Source organism: Balaenoptera ricei, chromosome 5 (genome assembly GCF_028023285.1).
Source record: "Balaenoptera ricei isolate mBalRic1 chromosome 5, mBalRic1.hap2, whole genome shotgun sequence".
Taxonomy (NCBI): Eukaryota; Metazoa; Chordata; class Mammalia; order Artiodactyla; family Balaenopteridae; genus Balaenoptera; species Balaenoptera ricei.
The window spans coordinates 112,715,325-112,739,099 of NC_082643.1; the positions used below are offsets into that span (position 1 = coordinate 112,715,325).

The window sequence follows — 23,775 nt, forward strand, 5'->3', positions numbered from 1 at the left end:
GCAACTAGAGAAAAGACCGCGCGCAGCAATGAAGACCCAACACAGCCAACAATAAATAATGAATAAAAATTAAAAAAAACAACAGAAGAGACACCAGAGAGATAGCTCTCCCCTCACCGTGTGAGAACACAATGAGAAGGTGGAGGTCTGCAAGCCAGGAAGAGGGCTCTCACCAGAACCTGACCGTGCTGGCACCCTGATCTCAGACTTCCAGCTTCCAGAACTGTGAGAAAATAAATTTCTGTTGTTTAAGCTACCCAGGCTATGGTATTTTGTTATCCTGAGCTAACACACCATCTTTCTACAACAAACAATAACCAGCAAGAGGAAAAGTAATTGGCAAAATGGAAACATTGTTGAACGGGTGGTAAGATGATCAGTGTCAACATCGGGCACCCATTAACCCATTAGGAGGTGTTTCAGTATCTTAAAGGCCTAAGAAAGTACTGCTGCTGTAGAAAGCCAGGGAAATTCCAGACCCATTTTAATCTGTACCTCATCAACAGGAATGGGGGGAATACACTATAGCTACTAAGACGTTCCCTTTGGATTGCAAAGAGGGGCATTCCTTTCCTCAGTGGACTTTCAAATGTAAATGAAAAGATGCCCTTTGGAACCTTGCTGCTCAAAGTGTGGTCCAGGACCAGAAGCAGCAGCACCACCTGTGAGCTGGCCGGAGTTTCAGAATCTCAGGCCTTCCCCAACCTACCAAATCAGAATTTGCATTTTAACAAGATCCTCAGGTGATCCATAGGCACATTAAATTTTGAGAAGCATCACTTTACATCTTATATCAGCAAAAAAAAAAGAGAAGTGTAAGCTTGGTTCTAAAGCTTCACAGAAGCTCACTTTTGGGAATTCCCAAAAGTGGCAGTCCAGTGGTTAGGACTCTAAGCTTCCACAGCTGGGGGCCTGGGTTCAATCCCTGGTCAGGGAACTAAGATCCTGCAAGCTGTGTGGCACAGCCAGAAAAAAAAAAGGAAAAAGGGGGGGGGGGAAAAAAAGCTCACTTTTCTGTTTGGTGGAAATACATTTCTGGCCTAGGAGAGTTTACCCTGGATTTGTGAATATTGGGACTTATGAACAAGGAGCTTTGGGAACCTAACCTGTTCATATGTAAAAGAGTTTATAAGGTTCTAAAAATGGGTTGTATATCCCTGCTGTCAATGCCCTTCAGAATACCAGGTTAGAAATTCTCAGATGGTAGAGACCTGTGGGCTATGTTTATCATATTCTCAGTGGACTATATAGGGTTGTTCAATTTAACTAATTGCCTCAGACTACTGTGCATTTAAGTTCTTCCATTTTTTCAATATTCTAATGGTGATTGCTGCTCTCACTGTGCCTATATCAACAGTGTTTCCTTCTCCTGCCTCGTGATTCATTGTTTCTAACCTGCTGGGGGCTGGATAAGTGGATAACTGCAGAAATTACGGTATAGCTAAAATAATAGCCAAATATTCTAAGTGAGAACTTGAGAGAATTTTCTATAAGTGCACTTTTGCACATAGGCTGACTATGTGGTAATTATTTGCCTAAAAATCCCACCTTTTTTTTTTTTTTTCTTTTAGGATCTTAGTTTGTCTTAGACAGTTGAGACTTAAATGATAGTTAAATTACATCAACATAAGTGATCAAAAGATATGAACATCAGTGAAATTATTTCTTCCCATCATAATATGTCTTGGAACTCAACTTAGAATGCCCTAATCAGGGGTCCCCAACTCCCGGGCCACGGACCAGTACCGGTCCACGGCCTGTTAGGAATTGGGCCGCACAGCAGGAGGTGAGTGGTGGGTGAGCGAGCAAAGCTTCATCTGCAGCTGCCCATCCCTCCCCATCCCTCCCCATCACTCGCATTACCGCCTGAACCATCCCCCATCCCCCCCCCCCCCGCCCTGTCTGTGGAAAAACTATCTTCCACGAAACTGGTCCCTGGTGCCAAAAAGGTTGGGGACAGCTGGCCCTAATGAAAAGAGGAAACAAAGATTCACAAGGAACATGAGAAAAAATAACACAAGTTTGTAGAAAAAAAATCAAGAAATAAATATAAGAAAGAAGGATTATATGTAAAAGATCCTGCATAGGATCTTCAGGGACAGATTATATCCTATTAATCTTTGTATCCCCAATACCTGGCCTACTAAAAATGCAATAAATGTGTAAATAGATCAGAAAAAGGAGAGGAAAGAAGAAAATCGTGTCTTCATATTGGGAGAGGGACATCTAATAGGGAATGCCACTGAATGAGGAAAGGTATTCTACAAAGGTCACATGTGATTTAAAAACTAGAGGGAAAAAAAAAGCTGAGGAAGATAGGAAGCCAGGTACAACAGAGAAAGAACTGGATTAGCATTTTTTGAGATAAAAATAGGTGTTCATTTGTCCAAGGCTCCCACAACTTCTGTTACAGAGAATGTGAGTCCTAAATTGGGGGTGACAAATAGTGGCATGTGTGTCAGAATTTGACATTCAGCAAAAACGTCCCTCCTGCACATGTGGCAGGGCTTACTTTCAATTATAGCACTTTTCCCCATTGAACACAAACTGGGCAACAGCATTTATCTCCACATTGCATATCAAAACAATTAAGATTGACGCTACCATGTTTGACACTCCTGGAACAAAGTATCACTTCTAATGATTGGCAAAAGATTGGAGAAATGTCCTGAAGAAAAGGATCATCGTTTCCTGATGTTGAAAAGAATGAACCAATTCAGCTTAACTTTGCTATTCAAAGCAGTGGTCCTCAAATTTTCCTGTGCATCAGAAACACCAGGAAAGCTTGCTATTGGGTCGCATCTCCAGAGTTCAGTACGTCTGTGGTGGGACCTGAGAACTTGCATTTCAAACACTTTGAGATGTGCCATTCTAAATGTCACTGGAACAAATTCTAAATATGTAAAACTGAAAATCATTTGACAAGCAAAACAGTACATCATAATTAGCATAGCTTTATGAAGAAAAATGTAAATTAATCAAGTATAGTTCGTAGTGAATAGAGCAAAGATTTTGGAGCTAAACAGACTTTGGTTTGAGCTCTGGTTCTGCCATTTACAGGTTCACGATTTTTACTAAGATTACTTGAACTCTATATAAGCTTTAGTTTCCTCTGGTAAAATGGGGATGAGAAAAATATCCAACAGAGTTATTGTGAGGACTAAATGGGGGGGGAAATACATCTAAAGTGACTAGCATTGCGCCTGGTACATGGTAAGCATTCATTCAATCCTTCATCCTTTTCCTCATTTTCTTCACTGATAGCAGTCGTGGGACTTAAAGCAGTAGAGTGAAATAACATATCTTCATAAAGGTTGTAGGATCTGTCATGCAAAAGATTCTTATAAGCATGCTAGAAAATACCACGGTGAATTAGTGGACAAGTGGAAAGAGCTTAGGTGATAAAGGTTGTGGGGAAGATGGGTTAAAACAGAGTCCCGTCCTCCTTCTTTAGGAGTCTCCCCTAAAGAGACAGCGCTCAACTTCAGTCCATATACCTGTGATTAAAATGGGCTTCTTAGACCCCAAAGCAGCGGTCCCCAACCTTTTTGGCACCCGGGACCAGTTTCGTGGAAGACAATTTTTCCATGGACAAGGCAGGGGGTCGGGGGGATGGTTCAGGCGGTAATGCGAGCGATGGGGAGCGGCAGGTACCAGTCCGTGGCCCGGGGGTTGGGGACCCCTGCCCAAGAGGATACATTCCAAGGACAGAAAGCCAATTGGCTCGTTATTCCCTTACCTTTATAATAGAAGCCCTTAATACAGGGCTTTTCTCTGAGCCATTTTTCAAAGGACTTCCAGGCAGCATTGGAACCTGTAATTGTGTAATCTTCTTGATGAAGCAGAGTGTGGTCTTTTGCTTATGCGGGGGCTTAGGTTTTTGCGGAAAAGCTGGAAATGCTGTAGAAAAGTGCTTGCTCATTTTGTGTAGATGGATGATGTATTGTTGAAAATCCTAAAACTCAGAAAGTACAAACTATTACAAAAGACAATTGTGGACTGTATATTTGATGATACTAATGAATTATTTTTAATGATTTTAGGTATAATAATGGTATTGTGTTTATGTTATACATTTAGAGATACATGTTGAATACTTACTGATAAAATAATATGTCTGAAATTCATTTCAAAATAATCTCAGAAGGCACTTCCCTGGCTGTCCAGTGGTTAAGACTCCACACTTCCACTGCAGGGGACAGTGGAACTAATCCCTGGTCGGGGAATTAAGATCTCACATGCTGCGCAGCGCAGCCAAAAAGAAAAAAAGAAAAAAAATTAATCTCGGGAGGGTGGAGGTTGGTGCCAGTATAGATAAGCAAGATTAGCCCTGAATTGACAAATGTTGATGCTGGCTGATGAGTATATGATGGTCCACTATACTACTTTCTCTTACTTTGTATTTCTTTGAAATTATCTACCTAAAATGTTAAAAAATTCAAGTAGTTTTTATTAGTGGGATATTGCTTTCTAGGACAGGATTATGTTATAATATGTGTACAGTGTAATTTTCTCTAAAGATTCTGAAAAGTTACATTTAACAAAATTATTGGCTTTTAAACCTAAGAATTTGGCTTAATGCATCTTTCACATGCAGGAACTAGTATATTTTAGCTTCTGGATATCGTAATGTAAAAGTATTGTTTGGGTTGCTTATTAGTGTAGTGTATAAAATGGAAAGGAAAAATTAATCAGAATTATGGAAATAAGAATAAAGATAAATTCCAAAAACAAAAGTACAAATCCAACTACTGAAATCCTATTTGTAATTCATTTGGTGCATTAAAGCACCAAGTATCATTAATTCACGGCAGCAACTAAAGGGAAGCTTCGCATTATTCTAGGACTACAACACACTTTATGTTTGGCATAATCATTCAGTAATTAGACTTATCGCTCCAGAAATACAATCTTGCTCGATCCCATTCGGAATTCGACGCTTTTGAACAATTTCATTTCTAACAAACACAGAATGACTGTGGCATACTCAGGATTCCAAGATGGCAAAACGACTTGGGTAGTGCAGTCCCAGGGCTTTGCTTACCAGTTAGCATGCTGGGACAGGCCAGAGATTCAACGATTTCACTAGCGTAGAAACCAAGCTGAGTTCTTGCTTTGGGTGTTACAGTTTCTCTTCTGAGCATCAACAGGATGAGCCAACCCTTGGCAAAAATCAGGAGGACGATAAAGTTTGCCTTTCAGCTTCCCTTTACTCCATTTCCCCCTTTCCTTTCCCAGGGTTTAAGTCAGTGGGAAAAGTTCTCAATTCTTATTGAGATTCTGTGTTTATCATAGAGAAATGTTTCCTCTTCTTTTGCCCAGGATTATAATTCCCTACGGACAGGGAGCTTGAATGCCTATTTCCTTTAGGATTTAATATTAAGGGGGGAAACACCTCAAAATAAAAAAAAAAACACAGCCAAACCCAGGGTTCCTCTTCGGAGGGTGAGCGGGGCCAGTCCGGCCAGGCGCTGCCCTGGGCTCCGGAGGTCACCCCGCAGCTCTGGAACCCCGTCCCCGCACCGCACCGCCTGGCCCGGGCCCGCCGCGCTCTTGCCTCCGCCCCACGTGGGAGCGGGCCCAGCGCCCAGTCTATCCTGGTCCACCCCTTTCGCCCCGAGGCGACCGCAGGTCCGCCCGGGCCCGAGGTCGCAGGGCTGGCAAGGAGGCTGCCGCCCCGGGCCCCGCCTCCGGCCTGGGCGCGCCGGGCTCCGCCTGCAGGGGGCGCTGCGGCTCGCACAGTCAGCGCCTGCGGGGAGCGACCCGGGGGGTGGGAGTCCCGCGTCTCGGGGCTCGAGGCGGCGGCGGGGCAGGGCCGGGCGGGGTTCCGGCGCCCGCAGCGGCCGAACTAGGCTCCGGGGCGGAGCGCGAGCACTCCAGCCACGGTCCCGGGTGACTCCGTCGGTGACGCCGGGCGCGTTCCTTCCTCTTCCTCTCGCCGCTCCGGCTCCGCCTTCCCTTCCCTCCGCCCAACTCCCCGAAGCGGAGCCGCCGCCGCCGCCGCCGCCCGCAGCGCCGTCATGTCGGCCCCCGCCGGGTCCCCTCATCCGGCCGCCAGCTCCCGGATCCCGCCCAAGCTTGGCGGAGCCGCCGCCTCTGGAGCCGCCGCGCCCGCGGGCCCGGGCCCGGGGCCTCACCAGCAGAACGGTGAGGAGGGCGGCCGGGGCGGAGCGCGGGGCCTAGTGCTGGCTGGGCAGCCTGCGCGGCCGGATCGGGCGGGGCGGGCGGGAGGGCGGTGGGAGAGGGGGCGGCTGCCGGGGCAGGGGGTGGGGGGCGGCACGCGGCGGGGGCCGGCCCCGGGGGGTTTGGGGGGGCTGGGGGGAGGGGCGCCCCGGCGCGGGGGCCTGCCCGGGGAATCGGGGAGCAGGGCTGTCTCTGTAGTGTGACCCCGGGCCCGAAACCACGGGGGCGAGTAGGGGCCGTAGAAAGGGGGGAGACCAGACAGCGCGTGAAATCCCCTTTATCCAGCCCGGGCGCAGGGGAGTTTCCCCGGGCGACCCCTTCGCCCAGATACCCGGCGAAAAGCCGAGGCCGCCGAGTGCGTGGTCCGGGGAAGGCTGGTGTAGCCATGGAGCTGGGAGGGTTGTGCCCTTCCTGTCTCAGGAAAATTGCTGTGATTTCTGAGGCCCGGCGAGCACGCTGCCTGGAAGGGAACTTAAGTTAGTGCCCAAGTTTGTAGACAAAGGGTGTAAAGATGCAACGCAAGTGTAACTGTAACCCTGACCCAGTTCGGCCTCAAGATCTGTCATTGCTGCTGCGGCCGCTACTCGAGCGTTTGGAGTTTGCTGGTCGTGTTTGAAAGAGAGCAGGTGTCAAACGGATTTAAACGAATACTTTTAGATCTGGGTGGTTTTTTTTCCCCCCCAGCTTCACTTTCAAAAACACGAAAACGTGCCAGAGTTGGCCCTGTTTGAGGCAAGGCCTTCCTACCGGCAGCAGCCAATGCACCGTGAAAGCGCTTTCATACTAAGGTCGTGGGCTTTGGGGATGCGCGAGTTTCAGCTGAAAAATGATCGGCTCTAGGATATCCATTCCCTCATCTTGAGATTTGGAATGTTCGTGGCTGGGGCCGGGAGAGAGGGGGCCTCCCTTTATAGACGATCACATTTTAGATGAGAACTCTCGAAAGTGATGGACTGAATACTTCAGAAGAATATGTCTGGTTCTCTGTAAAAGAGAACAAGGTCTGCTGGTACTCTAAAAATGGTTGTTGGATTGACCTATTTTATCCAATCTGTGAAATGAAAACTTACTGGACTTTATAAACCAGTTCAGCCAGCATCTAATTTTTATAACTGATACTTTTCAAGCTTGCAGTTTATCGTTTATCCTGAGAACCAAAAGTTGAATTTTTTTCATAAGTCAAACGTGATGGCTTAGCCTTATCCTTTGGATCAGCCATACTTGTCAGTATTACATGCTTTACTTTCACTGGTCATTGTTTACTCTGTGGGTTTTGAATGTGAACAGAGTAGTAGGTTTTGTACTTCTGTCCTGAACATACATGAAGATATTATTTGTGAGCAGTTTTTGTTCTTGTAAACTTGATATAAATTCTTGTTTTTGTTTTGTTTTTAGAATAGCTTTGTGTGTGTGGAGGAACTAGAACACGATAATTTAGGAAGCGATCCCAAGTCTTTTAGAATATTTTAAATCCATGTTTAATAGTGATCCAAGGATTGTGTCTTGATTTTCTGAGTATGCACTGTTGTCTTAGTGTACAGTTTTTAAAGTGGCAAGTATTTACCTCAGCCTTACAAATTTTGTGAACACTCAAGGAATGGCAGGATATCAGTTGTAATCAGGCTGTTAAATATGTAAAAACAAATCAGTTAATACATTTAGAAGCCAAAAATAGATGATGCTTGATTTCTACTGTTTATAATCGTTACTTTGACATAATTCATTTCAACATCTGTTGCATGCTTGCCAGTTGGGGATTCAAGGTTAGCCTAGTAGAAAAGACAGAATCCCTGCCTTTCTCGTAAATTGACGTATTTTGGTGACATTTGAGTTGGTTATGACCTTGAGGGATTTGACAGGGATGGATAGGAGAGAAGGGCTGTCTCAAGGGCATGAACAGAAGTCTCAAAATTTAGAAACTAAGAGGCAGAAAGGGTGTTGGGTGGGAGGGAAAATGCAAGGCATTAAAGCTGAAAAGAATACCTAAAAGGGGCCAAGTTACAGAAAGGCCTTAAATGCTAAGGAATTTAGAAATTAAGATAAAGAACTAGAGTTAATTTTTGTTTGTTTGTTTTTGTAAAAGTAAGTAGCTTACGTAGGTAAATAACAAGATCAAATCTGTTTTTGTTTGTTAATCTTAGAAAAAAGTAATTTTTGCTATATGGTATTTGGCACCCATAGATAATGATTAAGCAGTCATTCGGGTTTGTGGTTGATTCTTTAGCCCCACGTAAACTAGTTTGCCTTTTAATATATCTCTGTGGAATTCCAGCATGGTGAAAAAGAAATAGGTCAGAAGTATGAGTTTGAAGCATCACAGAAGACAGAGTTGTAAAACTGGAATGGTACTTCGAGATCACTTAGTTTAGCGGTTATCAAACATTTTTAAAAACAGATTTGTTTTCCTGCAGAGCCCTGCTATAGAAATCAGAAAAAAGCAGAGCTGTTGTGGTTAAAATAGAGGTGGAGATCCAGGTGTTTTGGGAACAGAGTCTGTAAAACACCTAGTTCACTTTTCTAATTGAACAGATCCAGAAAGTTTTGGGTGGGTGTTTTTCACCAATGCCTGTCTCCTGTTCACTACTGTATATTCAGGGCCTAGAACAAGTTATAGTCTCGTTAAACATTTGTTAAATGAATTCTAATACAGTCTTCCTAGTTCCAAGTCCAATCTCTTTCTATTAACAGACTCTAATAAGTCTCTTATTAGAAACTTTGACATTGGAAAGGGTAGGGAGGCAGAAATCGGGACTTCCTTATTACTTTTACTTATTTTCTATGTTTAATTGTTAACATGCTTTCCCCCATTTATTTGAAGATAGAATTTGACATCTTTGAGTCTTTGAAATATTTCTTTTTAAACTTCCTTCCTTGGAGTTATATTTCTGTACTTCAGTTTTTCATTGAGCACCATATGGGTGGTTTAGAATTATTTGTATTTTCATAGGAAGTATTAGTTGAATATTTTTCAACTTTTACTCTGCCTTTTGAGAGTCCTTCCAAAACTGAGTCCTCAAACAATGGAAGATTGAGTGAATAATATCCTGGTAATGATGGCATAACCCCATAATTTCCCCCAATCGACTTAAATTGAAAGAGGTCTTTTTAGAATTTTGGGGGGCGGTGGGTCACCCAAATTTACCAATAAAACACTGCTTTTTAATTCTACTTTTAGGAAGCAAGTGGTGCTCATTTTCAAATGAAAATGTGTTTTCTTCCTTCCATGTGCCTTTTCCAACAATGATACTACCGGCAGTTTTATCATTTTAATTGTTAATAATGCAAGGAAGATGAGATAGTAATGGGAATTATGAGAATTCATTATGGAAGCTATAAATAAATATACCATTCACTCAGCAATACTGTCTGGTAGGTTATAGGAAACCCTTCAACTTTGAGAGCACATGCAAAATTTAAAATGATACAAATCTCCCTAGTGTGTCTAAAGTAAGTTTCTTTTGATCAGAGCAGTATCTGTGTCTCAGGTTTCTAGTCTTCCTTTCTAGCTAACCAGAAGCATCAAGGCCTCTCATGAAGATACTGCCATGGTATAATATAGCTTTCTGCGCACATAATTTCCCCCTAAGTTGATTAATAGATATCTCAAGGATCTTAAAAAATATATAAACAAGTGTCTTTTATCTGGGTTCAGTTTTTATTGTTGTTGCTGTATTGCTTTGGTTATTTTTATTGTATTTTCATTCCCATGCCACTCCCTCCCCCTCAGTTTCTGAGGTTATATCTGTACTAATTTTTGTAAATCATATTCCTTGCTACTGATCCTAGTATTTCAGCTAACTTCCATCTTTCTGATTCATCTGTAAACCCTGAAGTATTTATTAGATGCTAAAGATGTTGAAATAGAACAGATTTTGAGCCAGTCTTCAGCAGACTTTCCTAGAAATGAGAGCATCTTCACAGTCAGCACTACGTGTTAGAGCAGATCATGTTATATTCAGCTCTGGGGAAGCCACTATTATTTCCAGTAGGCTAAGCATACTCAGAATTGTCAGAAAGTGTGGGCTAGTGAAAAGGCTGTAGGCTCTGTTACAGCCCAGGGTTTTGTGGAGAAAATTACTTAACATCTCTGGACTTCAGGGGATAATAATACCTTCCTCATAGGGTTGTTGAGAAGATTACATTAAATGTGGTACTATTTTTTAAAGTACCTGGTGCTTAGCAAAATGAGACGCTTAGCAAATGAGGGTCCCCTTCATTTCATTTCCTTCAAAATACCAGGATATAAATTCTTCATGTGGCAGATAACCATGTTGAGTTTTCCTCATCACATTCCGTGGCAGCATGCAGTAGGCACTCAAGGGAGTAAGTGAACTTGGCTATTATTTTCTTACACTCCCTCCCACGAATCTGCTCTTGGAAGGTTTCCTCTAATAGACCACTACCTCAGCTATCTGGTTTGCGGGAAGGGGGGTTTCATCGATTTTAAGTTTTCTAAAATTGTGTGCTGAAAGCTGCCTGTAAGAGGAACTGAGGAAAAAACGGATGAAGTAGGTAGGGAGGGGGAGGGACTAGTAAAATGCCTTGCCTAGGCAGTGGCCAAGTCCTAACTCGCTTGTTTTTCCTAGTATTTCTGTGAAATGGGAATTGTGAAATGGGCTTTGGAACCTACAATACCTGGCTTCTTCACTACTTCCCAACTATTTGAAATTGTATGAATTAGTGACCTTTCGTGTCCCTGTTTGTTTGTTTGTTTGTAAAATGACAATAGTGGTACTTCACAGGACTTGTGAGAATTATGTAAGATTATATATAGGAAAGCAAAGTACCTGGCATGTAGTAGGTTTTCAACCAATATAGGTTTTCTTTTGGCCCCTTCACTCTTAGCACTCATTATCATGACATCCAAAGAGGACAACTGATGTAGTGGCAGGAATAACCTATACTTAGTGCAGTGAGATTTCATCCAAATGGTTGCATAGGCTGTATCTGCCAGCAGTGACTGGAACAGTTACCTTTGTAGCTATTAGCCCTCCATCAGGAAGAATAATCCAGGGTAATCAGATGTGATTGGGACTCCCCATTTTTTAAATCACTGGAGTTTCTAATTGCAGATTTCTTTAGAGGTGTATGTGTGTGTATACATTTTATGCTCACTAAAAATGTATTTTAGTAATATTACTGATACTTTATTGGTAGGGGTAGTATTTTCAAAATATTTAGTAATCAGTACTGCACATACTGACCACTGAATGGATACCAGCCTTGCCGCTAGAGCAGAATTCAGACAGACTGCAGTGTGCCAGGCATTAGTCCTTTAGCTGCTAAGTCGAGAGTGGCTGTGTGGCAAGGGGCCAGCATGGTGGGGCGCGGCAGAGAGTCAGGGTCAGGACTGTGGCTGTTTACCAGCTGGTTCAGGAACGTTCTAACAGTTTGATAAGGACGATTGTTAAAGTGCATACTGGCTGAGTATTGATGGACTTCTTGGTAACTCAGTGATGAATGAATTACCTTCTTAGATCTGATTCTCCTTCTCCCAGTTAGTACCAATTGTATCTCAGTAGGATAGAGGAGTTTGTACTCCGCTGACCTTTCATTATCTTTTAAAGATAATGAAAACTTTTCATCTGACTTTTTAAAAAAGTTGGAAATTGAATTCAGGAAAAGACTAATGAAACAAAAATACATTAAAAATGTTGCTTCTCTGTGGGATCGGGGGGGGGGGGTGATGAGGAAACATTAAGAGCCTATGGTTTTTTGTATAGTGACTAGACTTTCCATAAAATACTTGATTTGTAAATTTTGATTTTCATGTTGAGTTTGCTTAAAGCAGGAACAGAATGAGTTTTCCTTTGGTGAGACTCATCTCTGAAAGGAGATGTCACTGAGGCAGATCTATCCCTTGGGTGGATCTTGTGATAATTTACTCTTGCTAAGGAGGGCATAGATGCTTATAGAAAATCAGGCTGTATCTAGCTTGTATATGATAATATCAGTCAGGCTGACCAGCTGAAACCTCTGCAGCTGTGATTAGAGTTGGGGAGATTATCCTGGATCTGGGCGGGCCTGATATAATTACAACCATCCTTATTGGAAACTGGAGGAGTCAGCCTGCAGAGAAAGTAATGTGACCATAGAGCAGAGGTTAGGATGTTGTGCTTTGAAGATGGAGGAAGGGGCCATAAGCCCAGGAATGCAGGTAACCACTAGAAGCTGAAAAAGGCAAAGAAATGGATTCTCTCCTCAGGCCTCGGAAGGAACCAGCTTTGCCCATGATACCTTGATATTAGCCCAGTGAAACTGCCTTTGGATTTCTGACTTCGAGAACTCTAAAAGAATAAATTTGTGTTATTTCAAGCCATTGAATTGGTGTAATTTGTTATACTTGCAGTAGGAAACTCATACATCTGGTAAGAAGGGAAGAAAAAGTGGCAGTGTCAAAACACTTTAGGTGTAATGAAATACAGTAGGTAATTACTTTCCTTTTGTTTCACATGTTCTTATACTTGAACTACTACAGAGTAAAAAGTGTAGAATGCCAAGGTAAAAAAAAAGTCAGACTTGTATATTTGTTCTCATAGTAGCGTATAAATGACTTTACATAGTGGAAGCTATTAAGTTTTGAATTCTTTCTCTTTCAGTATCATATAGTTCTTGTTGATAATTGTGATGAGGTAAACGCCTGATACAGAAATATTTGAGGATTATTTACGGGGCTTAATTTTTTTCAAAATATAGTAATGGATTCCATGAGCCAGTCACTATCCTAAGCCTTAAGGATATGATAGAGCTGAGAGCAAACTAGGCCCAAGTTTTTCACTTACAGAGTGTACACTTCGTTAGAGTTCCATGTGGAAAGTGCTGTCCAGAATACTGTAGTACAACATAAAGCAGGCATCCACTTGTAGGGTTAGAGAATGTTTTCTAGAGGAAGAGCTGAGCTGAGAACTGAAGAATGTGTAGGAGTTGGTCAGATGAAGGGGGTAGAGGGAGTTTTTGAAGTTTCCAGGTAGAGGGAAGAGTCTGTGTGAACACTCAGGGGTGAACAAGCATGACTTGAGAAAAATTTTCTATGGTAAGAGTGTGGAATAGTGATTTTCAGCCTTTTCACACTCATGGCTACTTTAGTGCCAGAGTTTTTGGTGGCATTCTTTTTTTTTTTTTAATTTATTATTTGGCTGCGTGGGGTCTTCGTTGCTGCACGCGGGCTTTCTCTAGTTGCGGCGAGCAGGGGCTACTCTTTGTTGCGGTGCGCGGGCTTCTCATTGCGGTGGCTTCTCTTGTTGCGGAGCACGGGCTCTAGGTGCGTGGGCTTCAGTAGTTGTGGTACGTGGGCTCAGTAGCTGTGGCTCGTGGGCTCTAGAGTGCAGGCTCAGTAGTTGTGGCGCACGGACTTAGTTGCTCCACGGCATGTGGGATCTTCCTGGACCAGGGATCGAACCCGTGTCCCCTGCATTGGCAGGCGGATTCTTAACCACTGCGTTTGGTGGCATTCTTGAAGGAATTAAGCTTTGAATACCTGTATTTTTAAAAAGCAAGTTTCAGAAAAATACCACATAATTTACTTGATCCTCTTCAGAAGTCTTTACATGGCAACTTAACTGTTGTATTCTGCCCTAATAAACCTCTTCGATGGCCTTTTGAGGCAAAGCTCCAGCATACAACCTTACCTGATGTTGTGCTGTGGCTCCTTTGCTTTTCTTGTGGCAAGTTATACCTCTTCCTACCAGGTCAGCATTCTGTGTCACTTCATCATAACAGTAGGCATTCTGAGTTGTAACAGAATTACATTTTATTTATTGATCAAACTTTGGCGGACCCACGTGAGGACTCGCAGTATATTAAGGTATACCTGTAGGAAATCATTGTGAGAAGGAGGAGTGGTGAGCAATGAGTTGGGAGAGGTGAGCAGGGGTCAGATCATGAAGGGTCTTTGCATTGGTTTTCTCTTTGCTGATGTAACAAATTGCCACAAACTGGTGGCTTAAAACAACATGAATTCGTCTTCTGTAGGTTACAAGTCTAACTGGGCTAAAATCAAGGTGTCATTAGGGCTGCATTCACTTCTAGAGGCTCTAGGCAAAGGCAAAGGTCTTTTCCAGCTTCTAGAGGCTACCCACATTCCTTGGCTTGTGGCCCACTCTTTCCATCTTCAAAGCCAGCAACATTGCATCTCTCAGAGGAGTCTTCTGTAGTCACATCTCCCTCTGACTCTCTTCTGCTTCCCTCTGCCACTTTTAAGGACTCTCATGATTACACTGAGCTCACCTGGATTATCAAGGATATTCTCCCTCTTCTAAGGTCAGCTGATGAACAACCCTAATGCTATCTGTAACCTTACCTCCCCTTTGCCATGTAACCTAGCATATTCACAGGTTCCAGGGATTAGGAAATGGACATATGGGATGAAGGAGGGATTATTCTGTCTTCCACTATCTTACAGGCCATGTTAAAGAATTTGAATTTTTCCTTGATGGCAAGAAAAACCGTTAGAAAGCTTTAAACAAGGAAGTAACAATCAGATTTGTTTTTTAGGAAAATCACTCTGGTGGCTATGTTTGGTGTAGTCATTTGTTTCAAAAATTTTGTCAATTTAGTAGGTCGTTTCCAGCACTTTTTTCATTGATGGTTTAAAAACTTGTTATTTTGCAATAATTTTAGATTTGCAGATGTGATACACAGTACAGAAAATGCAATAACCTTCACTTAGCTTCCTCTAAAGTCTTAACATCTTCCTCTCATTATTTACCATCTTATAAAACTATGGTACCTTTATCAAAACTAGGAAATTAACATTGGTGAAATACAATTAACTAAACAACCGATTTTTATTTACATTTCACCAGTTTTTCCACTAATTTTTTTTTCTGTTTCTGGATCCAATCCAGGATATCATGTTGCATTTAGTTGTCGTGTTGCCTTAGTCTCCTCTGGTCTATGACAATTTCTTAGTCTTTTTTTGTTTCTTAGGACCTTGACAGTACTGGTAAGTTATTTTGTAGATAGTTCCTCACTTTGGGTTTGCTGATGCTTTCTCATGATTAGACTGGGGTTATGATTTTTTTAGGAAGAATACCCAGAGGTTGAAGTGCCCTTATCATGTCATATCAGAGGTTACATGATATCAATTTGTTTTATTACTGATCATGTTAACCTTGGGCACTTGATTGAAGAGCTGTCTTAGTTTGGGCTGCTATGACAAAATACCATAGACTAGGAGGCTTAAATCACAGACATTTATTTTCTCAGTTTTAGAGGCTGGCAGTTCAAGATCAGGGTGCCAGCACAGTTGGGTTCTGGTGAAGACCCTCTTTGTGGCTTGTAGACCTCCATCTTCTCGCTGTGAGCGCAAATGGTTTTCTTCTTATAAGGATACGGATTCTTCATGAGGGTCCTACCATCGTGACCTAATCTAAACCTAATTACTTCCCCAAAGCCCCACCTCTTAATACCTTCAAATTGGGGGTTAGGGCTTCATATGGATTTGGAGGGGGACACATTCAGGCCAGATTCGTCCACTGTAAAATTACTATTTTTTATTTTTTCCTGCTCTGTTGGGAGCAACTCACTTAACTCAAGCCTACATTCAACAGAAAGGGAATTATGTTCCATCTCCTGGAGTGAGGTGTATCAAATAATTTGTGGGCATATGTTAAAATCACCACAGTAATTAATAAACATTCTTAGGGAGATACTTTGAAGTTACTATCCTGTCTCCGCTTAAAATTTCATGTACTAATTTTAGCATTCCTCAGTCGCTCTTGCCTGTGGTTGTTATTACTGTGGAATTCTAATGGTGATTTTCTTTTTCCCTCATTCTTTCTACATATATTATTTGGAATTTTTCTGTAAGGAAGACTTGCCCCCTTTCCTCCCATCTTAAAATTTATTCAGTTATTTATTTATATTATGGGCTTAAGAATATTTATTTTATTCTTTGGATTATAAGCCAATCCTATCATTATTTAAAGTTTTTACTCAAATTGTTACAGCTTTGACCATTGGGAGCTCTTTCAGTTTGGCTGTTGTGTCCTGGCCACCATCCTTTTGTTTTTTGAGCACTTCCTTACTTTCTGGCACTAGCAGATGCTCCATCTTTTACTTGCCCTATGGCAGCACCAGAGTCTGCTCTTTGTCCAAGGAGCCCTGGTTCCTTTTGCTGGGACATGGTGTTAAGAAACCAAAAACTGGGCCTTGGATGTGCTCATTGCTACTGTGGTGTCACTGTTTCTAGGCTGTCTCAGCAGACAGAGCTAGGGGATATATATGTATACGAACCCAAGTATGTAAACCTATTTATATAATTATATCCGTTGCCTATTTATCTGTATGTATATTACTTAAATATCCTTCTATTAGGTTATCATACATTTGTAATAAAGTTAGACTGATTTGTCACAGTCTGCATTCCATCCTAGATTTTCTCAACATCTGGTTGATTTTTTACAAAAATTTGCATGTAGTAAATTTCATTCATTCTTTGTAGTGTACAGCTCTATGGGTTTTGATGAATGCATGTACGTAGTCAAATATCAACCACCACAATACTATTCAGAACAGTTCCATCACCATAAAAAAAATGTCTTCATGCAGTCCCTTTGTAGTTAACAGCTCTCCCTTCCACAAATCCTGGTAACCATTGCTGTTCTCCTTCACCTTTTCCAGAGTGTTGTATAAATGGAACCATAAATATCATCTTTTGGGTCTGGTTTCTTTCACCATGTTCATCTATGCTGTTGCATGAAACAGTGTCCTTTTCCCTTTTATTGCTGCATAGTATTCTATCATATGTATAAACAGGATTGTTTATCCATTCCTCCGTTGTTGAATATCTTGGTTGTTTCCAGTTTTTGGTGATCGTGAATAAAGCTGCTATAAACATTCAGGCACTGGGTTTGTGTGAATACTAGTTCTCAGGTCACTTAGGTAAATATGTAGGAGTGGGACTGCTGGGTCAAATGGTAAGTGTATGTTTAACCTTTTATAAGAAACAGCCAAACCATTTTCCAAGGTGGGTGTACTATTTTGCATTCCCTGCAACAATAAATTAGAGTTTCTGTTTAACTATATCTTTGCCAACATTTGATATTTTCAGGGGTTTTGTTTCAGTCATTCTAACGAGTGTATAGAGATATCTCATTGGGGTTTTAATTTGCATTTCTCTGACTAATGATGAGCATATTTGCATACATTTGCCATCCATATATCTTCTTTGGTGATTATCTTTTCAGATCTTTAACCAGTTTTTGGTTGGGTTGTCTGTTTTCTTGCTGTTGAATTTTAAGAGTCCTTAGTATATTCTGAATACAAGTTCGTTACTGAGCATGTGATTTGCAAATATTTTCTCCTAGTCTGCTACTTGTCTTTTAATCCTCTTAGTGTTTTTTGCAGGGCAAAAGTTTTTAATTTGATTAAGTTCACTTTTTCAATATTTCATGCTTTTAGTGTCATAGGTAAGAACTTACTGCTAAACCTATATTCACCTAGATATTCTTCTATATTTTCTCCTATAAGTTTTAAAATTTTCCATTAAATCTATGATTCGTTTTGACTTAATATTTGTTTAAGATCTGAGATATGTGTTGAGATTCATTTTTTTTGCATATGGACTATGCATCGATTGAAAAGTACCATCAATTGAAAAGACTGTCTTTCCTCCATTGAATTGCCGTGGCACCATTGTCAAAAAATCAGTTGAGGGCTTCCCTGGTGGCGCAGTGGTTAAGAATCTGCCTGCCAATGCAGGGGACACGGGTTCGTGCCACGGTCTGGGAAGATCCCACATGCCGCGGAGCGGCTAAGCCCGTGAGCCACAACTACTGAGCCTGCACGTCTGGAGCCTGTGCTCTGCAACGGGAGAGGCCGCAACAGTGAGAGGCCCACGCACTGCGATGAAGAGTGGCCCCTACTCGCTGCAACTGGAGAAAGCCCTTGCACAGAAACGAAGACCCAACACAGCCATAAATAAATAAATAAATTAATTAATTAAAAAGGAAAAAAAGAAAGTTACCATATTCAAGTTTAAAAAAAAAAAATCAGTTGACTGTGTTTTTGTGGCTCTATTTTTATTATTTTCTGTATGTCTAGCCTTTCGTCTGGACCACACTTTCTTGATTATTGTTGTATATAAAGTCTTGAAATTGGGTAATGCGAATCCTCCAACTGTTCTTTTTCAAAGTTTTTTGTTTGTTTTTTGCTATTTTAGTATCTTTGCCTTTTCCTAGAAATTTTAGAATCGGCTTGTTGATATCCATAACAAAGCCTTCATGTATTTTTATTGGTATTGTTTGAATCTAAAGATCAAAATTGAGATAATTTACATCTTAATGTCAAGTCTTCCAGTCCACAAACATGGTATATCATTCCATATCCGTGATTTCTTTCATCAGTGTTTTGTAGTTTTCTACATATAGATCCTTCACATATTTCATTAGATTTGTATTTTAAGTACTACCTTTTGTGTGTGTGCTATTATAAATAGTATTTTGGTTTTAGAATCTGAATTCTGAATTTTTAAAAGCAGTAATTGCTGTTCTAGTTGCTATTAGTACATAATAAATTACAACAAAACAGTGGTTAAGCAACCATTTTATTATGCTCACAGACTGTGTTGAACTAAGACTTTGAACAGGGCATGGCAGAGATGGCTTTGCTCTGGGATGTCTAGGGCCTCAGTGGGGAAGACTTGAAATGATTTTGATGCTGGAGATTGGGATGATCTTGAAGGCTTATTTATTCACACATCTGGCACTTAGACTAGAATAACTCAGAGACTCGGACTTCAAACCAGAGTCCCTAGTGGTGACCTCTCTATGTGGTTTGGCTTCCTCAGACCATGACAGCTGTGGAGTAAATGGATTTCTTACGGAGTTGCTTAGGGATCCATATGCAGATATTCCATCAAACAATGCAGATACTGAGTTGTCTGTGACCAAGCCTGTGAAGTCACATAGCTTTGCTTATGCCATTCTTTATTAGTGGAAGCTGTTATAAGCCTGCTCAAACTCAAGGGGAGTAGACAGATCCTACCCTTTAATCAGCAGAGTATCAAAGAGTTTGGGAACTGTGTTTTAAAACTGCCACAGATGCTAAGGCAATTATAGGAAATATAAGCAAATGAAAATGCTACTACTAGTAAAAACCCCATAATTTACAGAGTGTGTGTGTGTGTGTGTTTTTTTAAAGAGTATGGGTGTATATAAATGATTTATTTGTGATATTTGCCAGGCTCAGTTTTTAGTTTATGCAGAAGAAATAAAACTTTAATACTAGTATACCCTAAGAGAAAGTTAAGAGTTATCTAATATATTTTAAAGTTGAAGAAAAGAGAGTGCATGCCTTGTTAGGTCACAGTAAGACAAAATTTTAAAAAAATATTTGCTTGTCCTAGATATCATTTTTTTTCAATTTAAACTGATATTTATGGTTTGTTTTGTTTTTTCAGTGCAAGCTTTAAAAGTTTTTATTTTTTTATACAGCAGGTTCTTATTAGTCATCAATTTTATACACATCACTGTATACATGTCAATCCCAGTTGCTCAATTCAGCACACCACCATCCCCACCCCCCCCGTTGGTTTTCCCCCCTTGCAGGCTTTAAAAGTTGATTTAAAATATTCAAAACAATCATTTTGCTTTCAATGAAGTCTTGATTCATTTATTATTTTGATTCAATTATATTAGAAATTTGGGGGGGTACACTTGGAACATTTATATCTTGATATAGTGTAAGGAATGGTAAGCACCAACATATAATTAGCTGTTCCTACCTTTGCATCCCCCCTCCCCCCACAAAGTAAGTACCTTCCTTTTCTTTGATGGGCTGAAAAAGCAAATAGGATTTTTTGGGTGGGTAATTCACTTCTGATAAACTTCAGCAGATACAAAGTTCCTGTTATTTTTAGAAGAATGGCATTTGAGTAGCTTGGACATGATGATGATGATTTTCCTGTTTTCAGATCATGTGGCATAGATGAACCAAATCAAATCATGAAGTGGGTAGATATTTAAACAGATTTCTCTAACTCTGACTTGGTTCTTCTCTTGATCGATAAATTTGTACCAGTGTTGGGTTTTCTGTGACTGTAATGAAGAGTAGCAAACCCTGTTTTTTTTTTTTAATTTTTATTGCAGTATAGTTGAGTTACAGTGTTTTATTAGTTTCAGGTGTACAGCAAAGTGAATCAGTTATATGTATATCCAGCAAATCCATTTTTAAAATATATTTAAGGAAGAGAAGGAGGAGAACATTTTACACTTTTTTTAGGCATGTTATATTCTTCTAAATGAACTATGATCATGTAGAATATCCTGTAAGAAACGTAAATTATATACCTAGTAAAACAGTGTTACCTGAGTTTTGGTTCTCTGTATGCTTCTGGGAAGTGTGGCCATTATTTTTTCTTTACAGCTTGATTGTGTAAGTTATGTTTGTATCTGCTATGCAGTATGTATTTAAATAACCAAAGATTAAGATTCCACTGCATTATTTAGTAGGAATTGAAAACAGAATAAGGAAATTATTCATATATCTTTTATAAACACATTTTCTATTTTCTATTTTTATACATTATTATGGCAAGGAATACAGTGGCACTTTCTTTGTGTCAGTGAACTTGAAACAGCTTGAAATATATATGTATATTTTTTTGATTATCTTTTCATTTGAGGTATGATACAGTTATCTATTTCATTCCACAAGACAAGAAAATTAGATTCTAGGATAATTAAATTTGTCCTTGTAACCAAAGCTAGAATTCCATTGTGTGAGATAATTGACCTTCTTCTTGGCTAAAGAAAGCTAGCAGGATTTTAGTGTAGCGAGGGGCAGCAGCTCATTGTCTGAAAGCACGGACTTGAACCAGATTATTTGAATCAAATCCCAACCCTCTTACTTCCTAAGTATGTGACTGTATTGAACAACTTAACTTTTGTGCCTCGTTCATTTTATTTATAAAGCGGTTATAATGATGCTGTTTACTTCAGGGGGCTGTGAGGATTAAAGGAGTGAATATATGTAAAACATTTAGAACAGTGAGCGGCACAAAATATAATGTTTAGTAATGTTTAGACTATTAATAAAATTAATATTAATATTATTGTTAACTTTAATGGTATTGATAAAATAAATACATTCTGTAGTGATCAAAGATAAATACATAAAAATGGAAGTATTAAAAGCACTAGAGGAAAACATTGGTATATAGCTTTGTAATATTGGAATGGGGCAGGCTCTACTAAGTATGATTTTAAAATATATCAAGCATGAACGATTTTACTATATAATAATTGAGAAACTATAGCAAGAGACAACATGAACAAAGTTAAAAAACAAACAGTAACCTGAGGGAAAATATAGACAGCACATAATAATAACATATGGTAAATTTCTTAACATACAAGAACATTTATAAATTATTAAGGGAAGCACAATCCTGTGGGAAAAGGGCAAACAACAAAGAAAGATACCCAAATGGCTAAGAAACATTCGAAAGGATTCTGAGCATCACTCAAAGTCTAGTATTGCAAACTAAAATGTTTCTTTCTTATTAGATAAGCAAAGATTAAAATGGTACTCAGTGTTGGGAAGATGAGGCATTCTTAAGCATGACTGCTGAGCGGTATAAATTGATAGACATTTTTGGAGAGTTATTTGGCAATAATGGTCAATTTTAATAGCCCCAAAACCCTTTGAACCTCCAGTTTCACTTCTAGGAACTTACCCTGCAGATTAATCAAAGAAGTTGACTTCATAAATTAGTTCTCTCCCTGGAATAAATATTCATCAGTGGGGATTTGGTAAATAATGTTATGTTTCTATAATGAAATACTATATAGATTCTTTTAGAAGAACAATGAAGTTTATATATGCTAACACAGAAGAGTATCCAGGATATATTAGGTAAAAAAAGGAAGTTGTTAAACTGTAGTATGATCTATGTCTGTTTAAATATATATGCTTATATATACATTACATATGTGTATATAGGTATACAAAGGATACACAAGAAACCATTAACTGTAGCTACATCTGGGACATAGGACATAAGCTACCAGGGAGAGAAGGGGATTTGTACTTTTCACTTTATATTCTTCATTGTTTGAATTTTTTTAACAGTGGATATATTGTTACTTTTATAATTAAAAAAAAAAAAAAAGCCTGTAAGAAAGGTTTGAATGTCTTTCATGCTAGGTATATTGTTATCTATTGCTGCATAACAAAATACCCCAAAATTTATCAACTTAAAACAACAAATATTTAATCTCATAGTTTCTGAGGGACATGAAGCAGCCTAGCTGTGTGGTTCTGGTTTAGGGTCTCATGAGATTGTAGTCAGGCTGTCAGCTGGGACTCTAGTTAGATTCTACTTGAGAGGGACCTTCAAGATGGTGGAGGAGTAAGCCATGGAGATCACCTTCCTCCCCACAAATACATCAAAAACACATCTACATGTGGAACAGCTCCTACAGAATACCTACTGAATGCTGGCAGAAGACTTCAGACTTCCCAAAAGGCAAGAAAATGCCCACGTACCTGGGTAGGGCAAAAGAAAAAAGAAAAAACAGAGACAAAAGAATAGGGATGGGACCTGCACCTCTGGGAGGGAGCTGTGAAGGAGGAAAGGTTTCCACACACTAGGAAGCCCCTTCGCAGGTGGAGACTGCGGGTGGCAGAGGAGGGAAGCTTCGGAGCCACGGAGGAGAGCACAATGGGGGTGCGGAGGGCAAAGTGGAGAGATTCCCGCACAGAGGATCAGTGCCGACCAGAACTCACCAGCCTGAGAGGCTTGTCTGCTCCCCCGCTGGAACGGGCAGGGGCTGGGAGCTGAGGCTCAGGCTTCAGTCGGATCCCAAGGAGAGGACTGGGGTTGGCTGCGTGAACACAGCCTGAAGGGACTAGTGTGCCACAGCTAGCCAGGAGGGAGTCTGGGAAAAAGTCTGGACCTGCGTAAGAGGCAAGAGACCATTGTTTCAGGGTGCGCAAGGAGAGGGGATTCCTTCCCTGTCTGCCCACAGAAAGCAGAGCACCGCCTAAAGAAGCTCCAGAGATGGGCATGAGCCGCGGCTCTCAGCTCGGACCCCAGAGACGGGCATGAAATGCTAAGGCTGCTACTGCAGCCACCAAGAAGCCTGTGCACAAGCACAGGTCACCGTCCACACCGCCCCTCTCAGGAGCCTGTGCAGCCTGCCACTGCCAGGGTCCCGTGATCCAGGGACAACTTCCCCGGGAGAACACATAGCATACCTCAGGCTGTTGCAACGTCTCGCCAGCCTCTGCCACCGCAGGCTCGCCCCGCATTCCAATTATAACTACCATACCCCTCCTTCCCGCCCCCCCACCCCCCCCCCCGGCATGAATAAGCAACAGCCCCCTAATCAGCCGCTGAGCCCCAGGAGCTGTGTGAACAAAGAAGAGAAAGGAAAATCTCTCCGTGCGGCCTGAGGAGCAATGGATTAAATCCCCGCAATCAACTTAATGTACCCTGCATCTGTGGAATACCTGAATAGACGGTGAATCATCCCTAAATTGAGGTGGTGGACTTTGGGAGCACCTGTAGACTTGGGGTTTGCTGTCTGCGACTGATTTGTTTCTGATTTTTATGTTTATCTTAGTATAATTTTTAGCACTTGTTAT

The 23,775-nt window shown here is 40.9% G+C and overlaps 2 protein-coding genes across 11 annotated transcripts in view; one reads left to right on the plus strand and one right to left on the minus strand.

Moving 5' to 3' along the window:
- Positions 1-5,750, minus strand: part of LOC132366073 (uncharacterized) — a 92,919-nt gene extending 87,169 nt beyond the window's left edge. For 3 of the 6 annotated variants that reach the window (XR_009503352.1, XR_009503350.1, XM_059923416.1), the window contains exons 1-2: positions 5,045-5,750; positions 3,740-3,955 (exon numbers count right to left, since the gene is read on the minus strand). Coding sequence is in view for 3 of the 6 variants with exons in the window: in XM_059923416.1 (XP_059779399.1) it covers positions 3,740-3,922 (183 nt within the window). In the remaining 3 variants the exon portion in view is untranslated. Of the gene's footprint in view, positions 1-3,739; positions 3,962-5,044 lie in introns of all 6 variants that reach the window. The other 3 variants (XM_059923415.1, XM_059923414.1, XR_009503351.1) reach the window with 3 other exon arrangements.
- Positions 5,751-5,765: 15 nt separating this feature from the next.
- Positions 5,766-23,775, plus strand: part of SEC24B (SEC24 homolog B, COPII coat complex component) — a 93,565-nt gene continuing 75,555 nt past the window's right edge. For 3 of the 5 annotated variants that reach the window (XM_059923408.1, XM_059923413.1, XM_059923409.1), the window contains exon 1: positions 5,766-6,147. In XM_059923408.1, the coding sequence (XP_059779391.1) occupies positions 6,021-6,147 (127 nt within the window). In that variant the 5' untranslated portion in view covers positions 5,766-6,020. The remainder of the gene's footprint in view (positions 6,148-23,775) is intronic. The other 2 variants (XM_059923411.1, XM_059923412.1) reach the window with 1 other exon arrangement.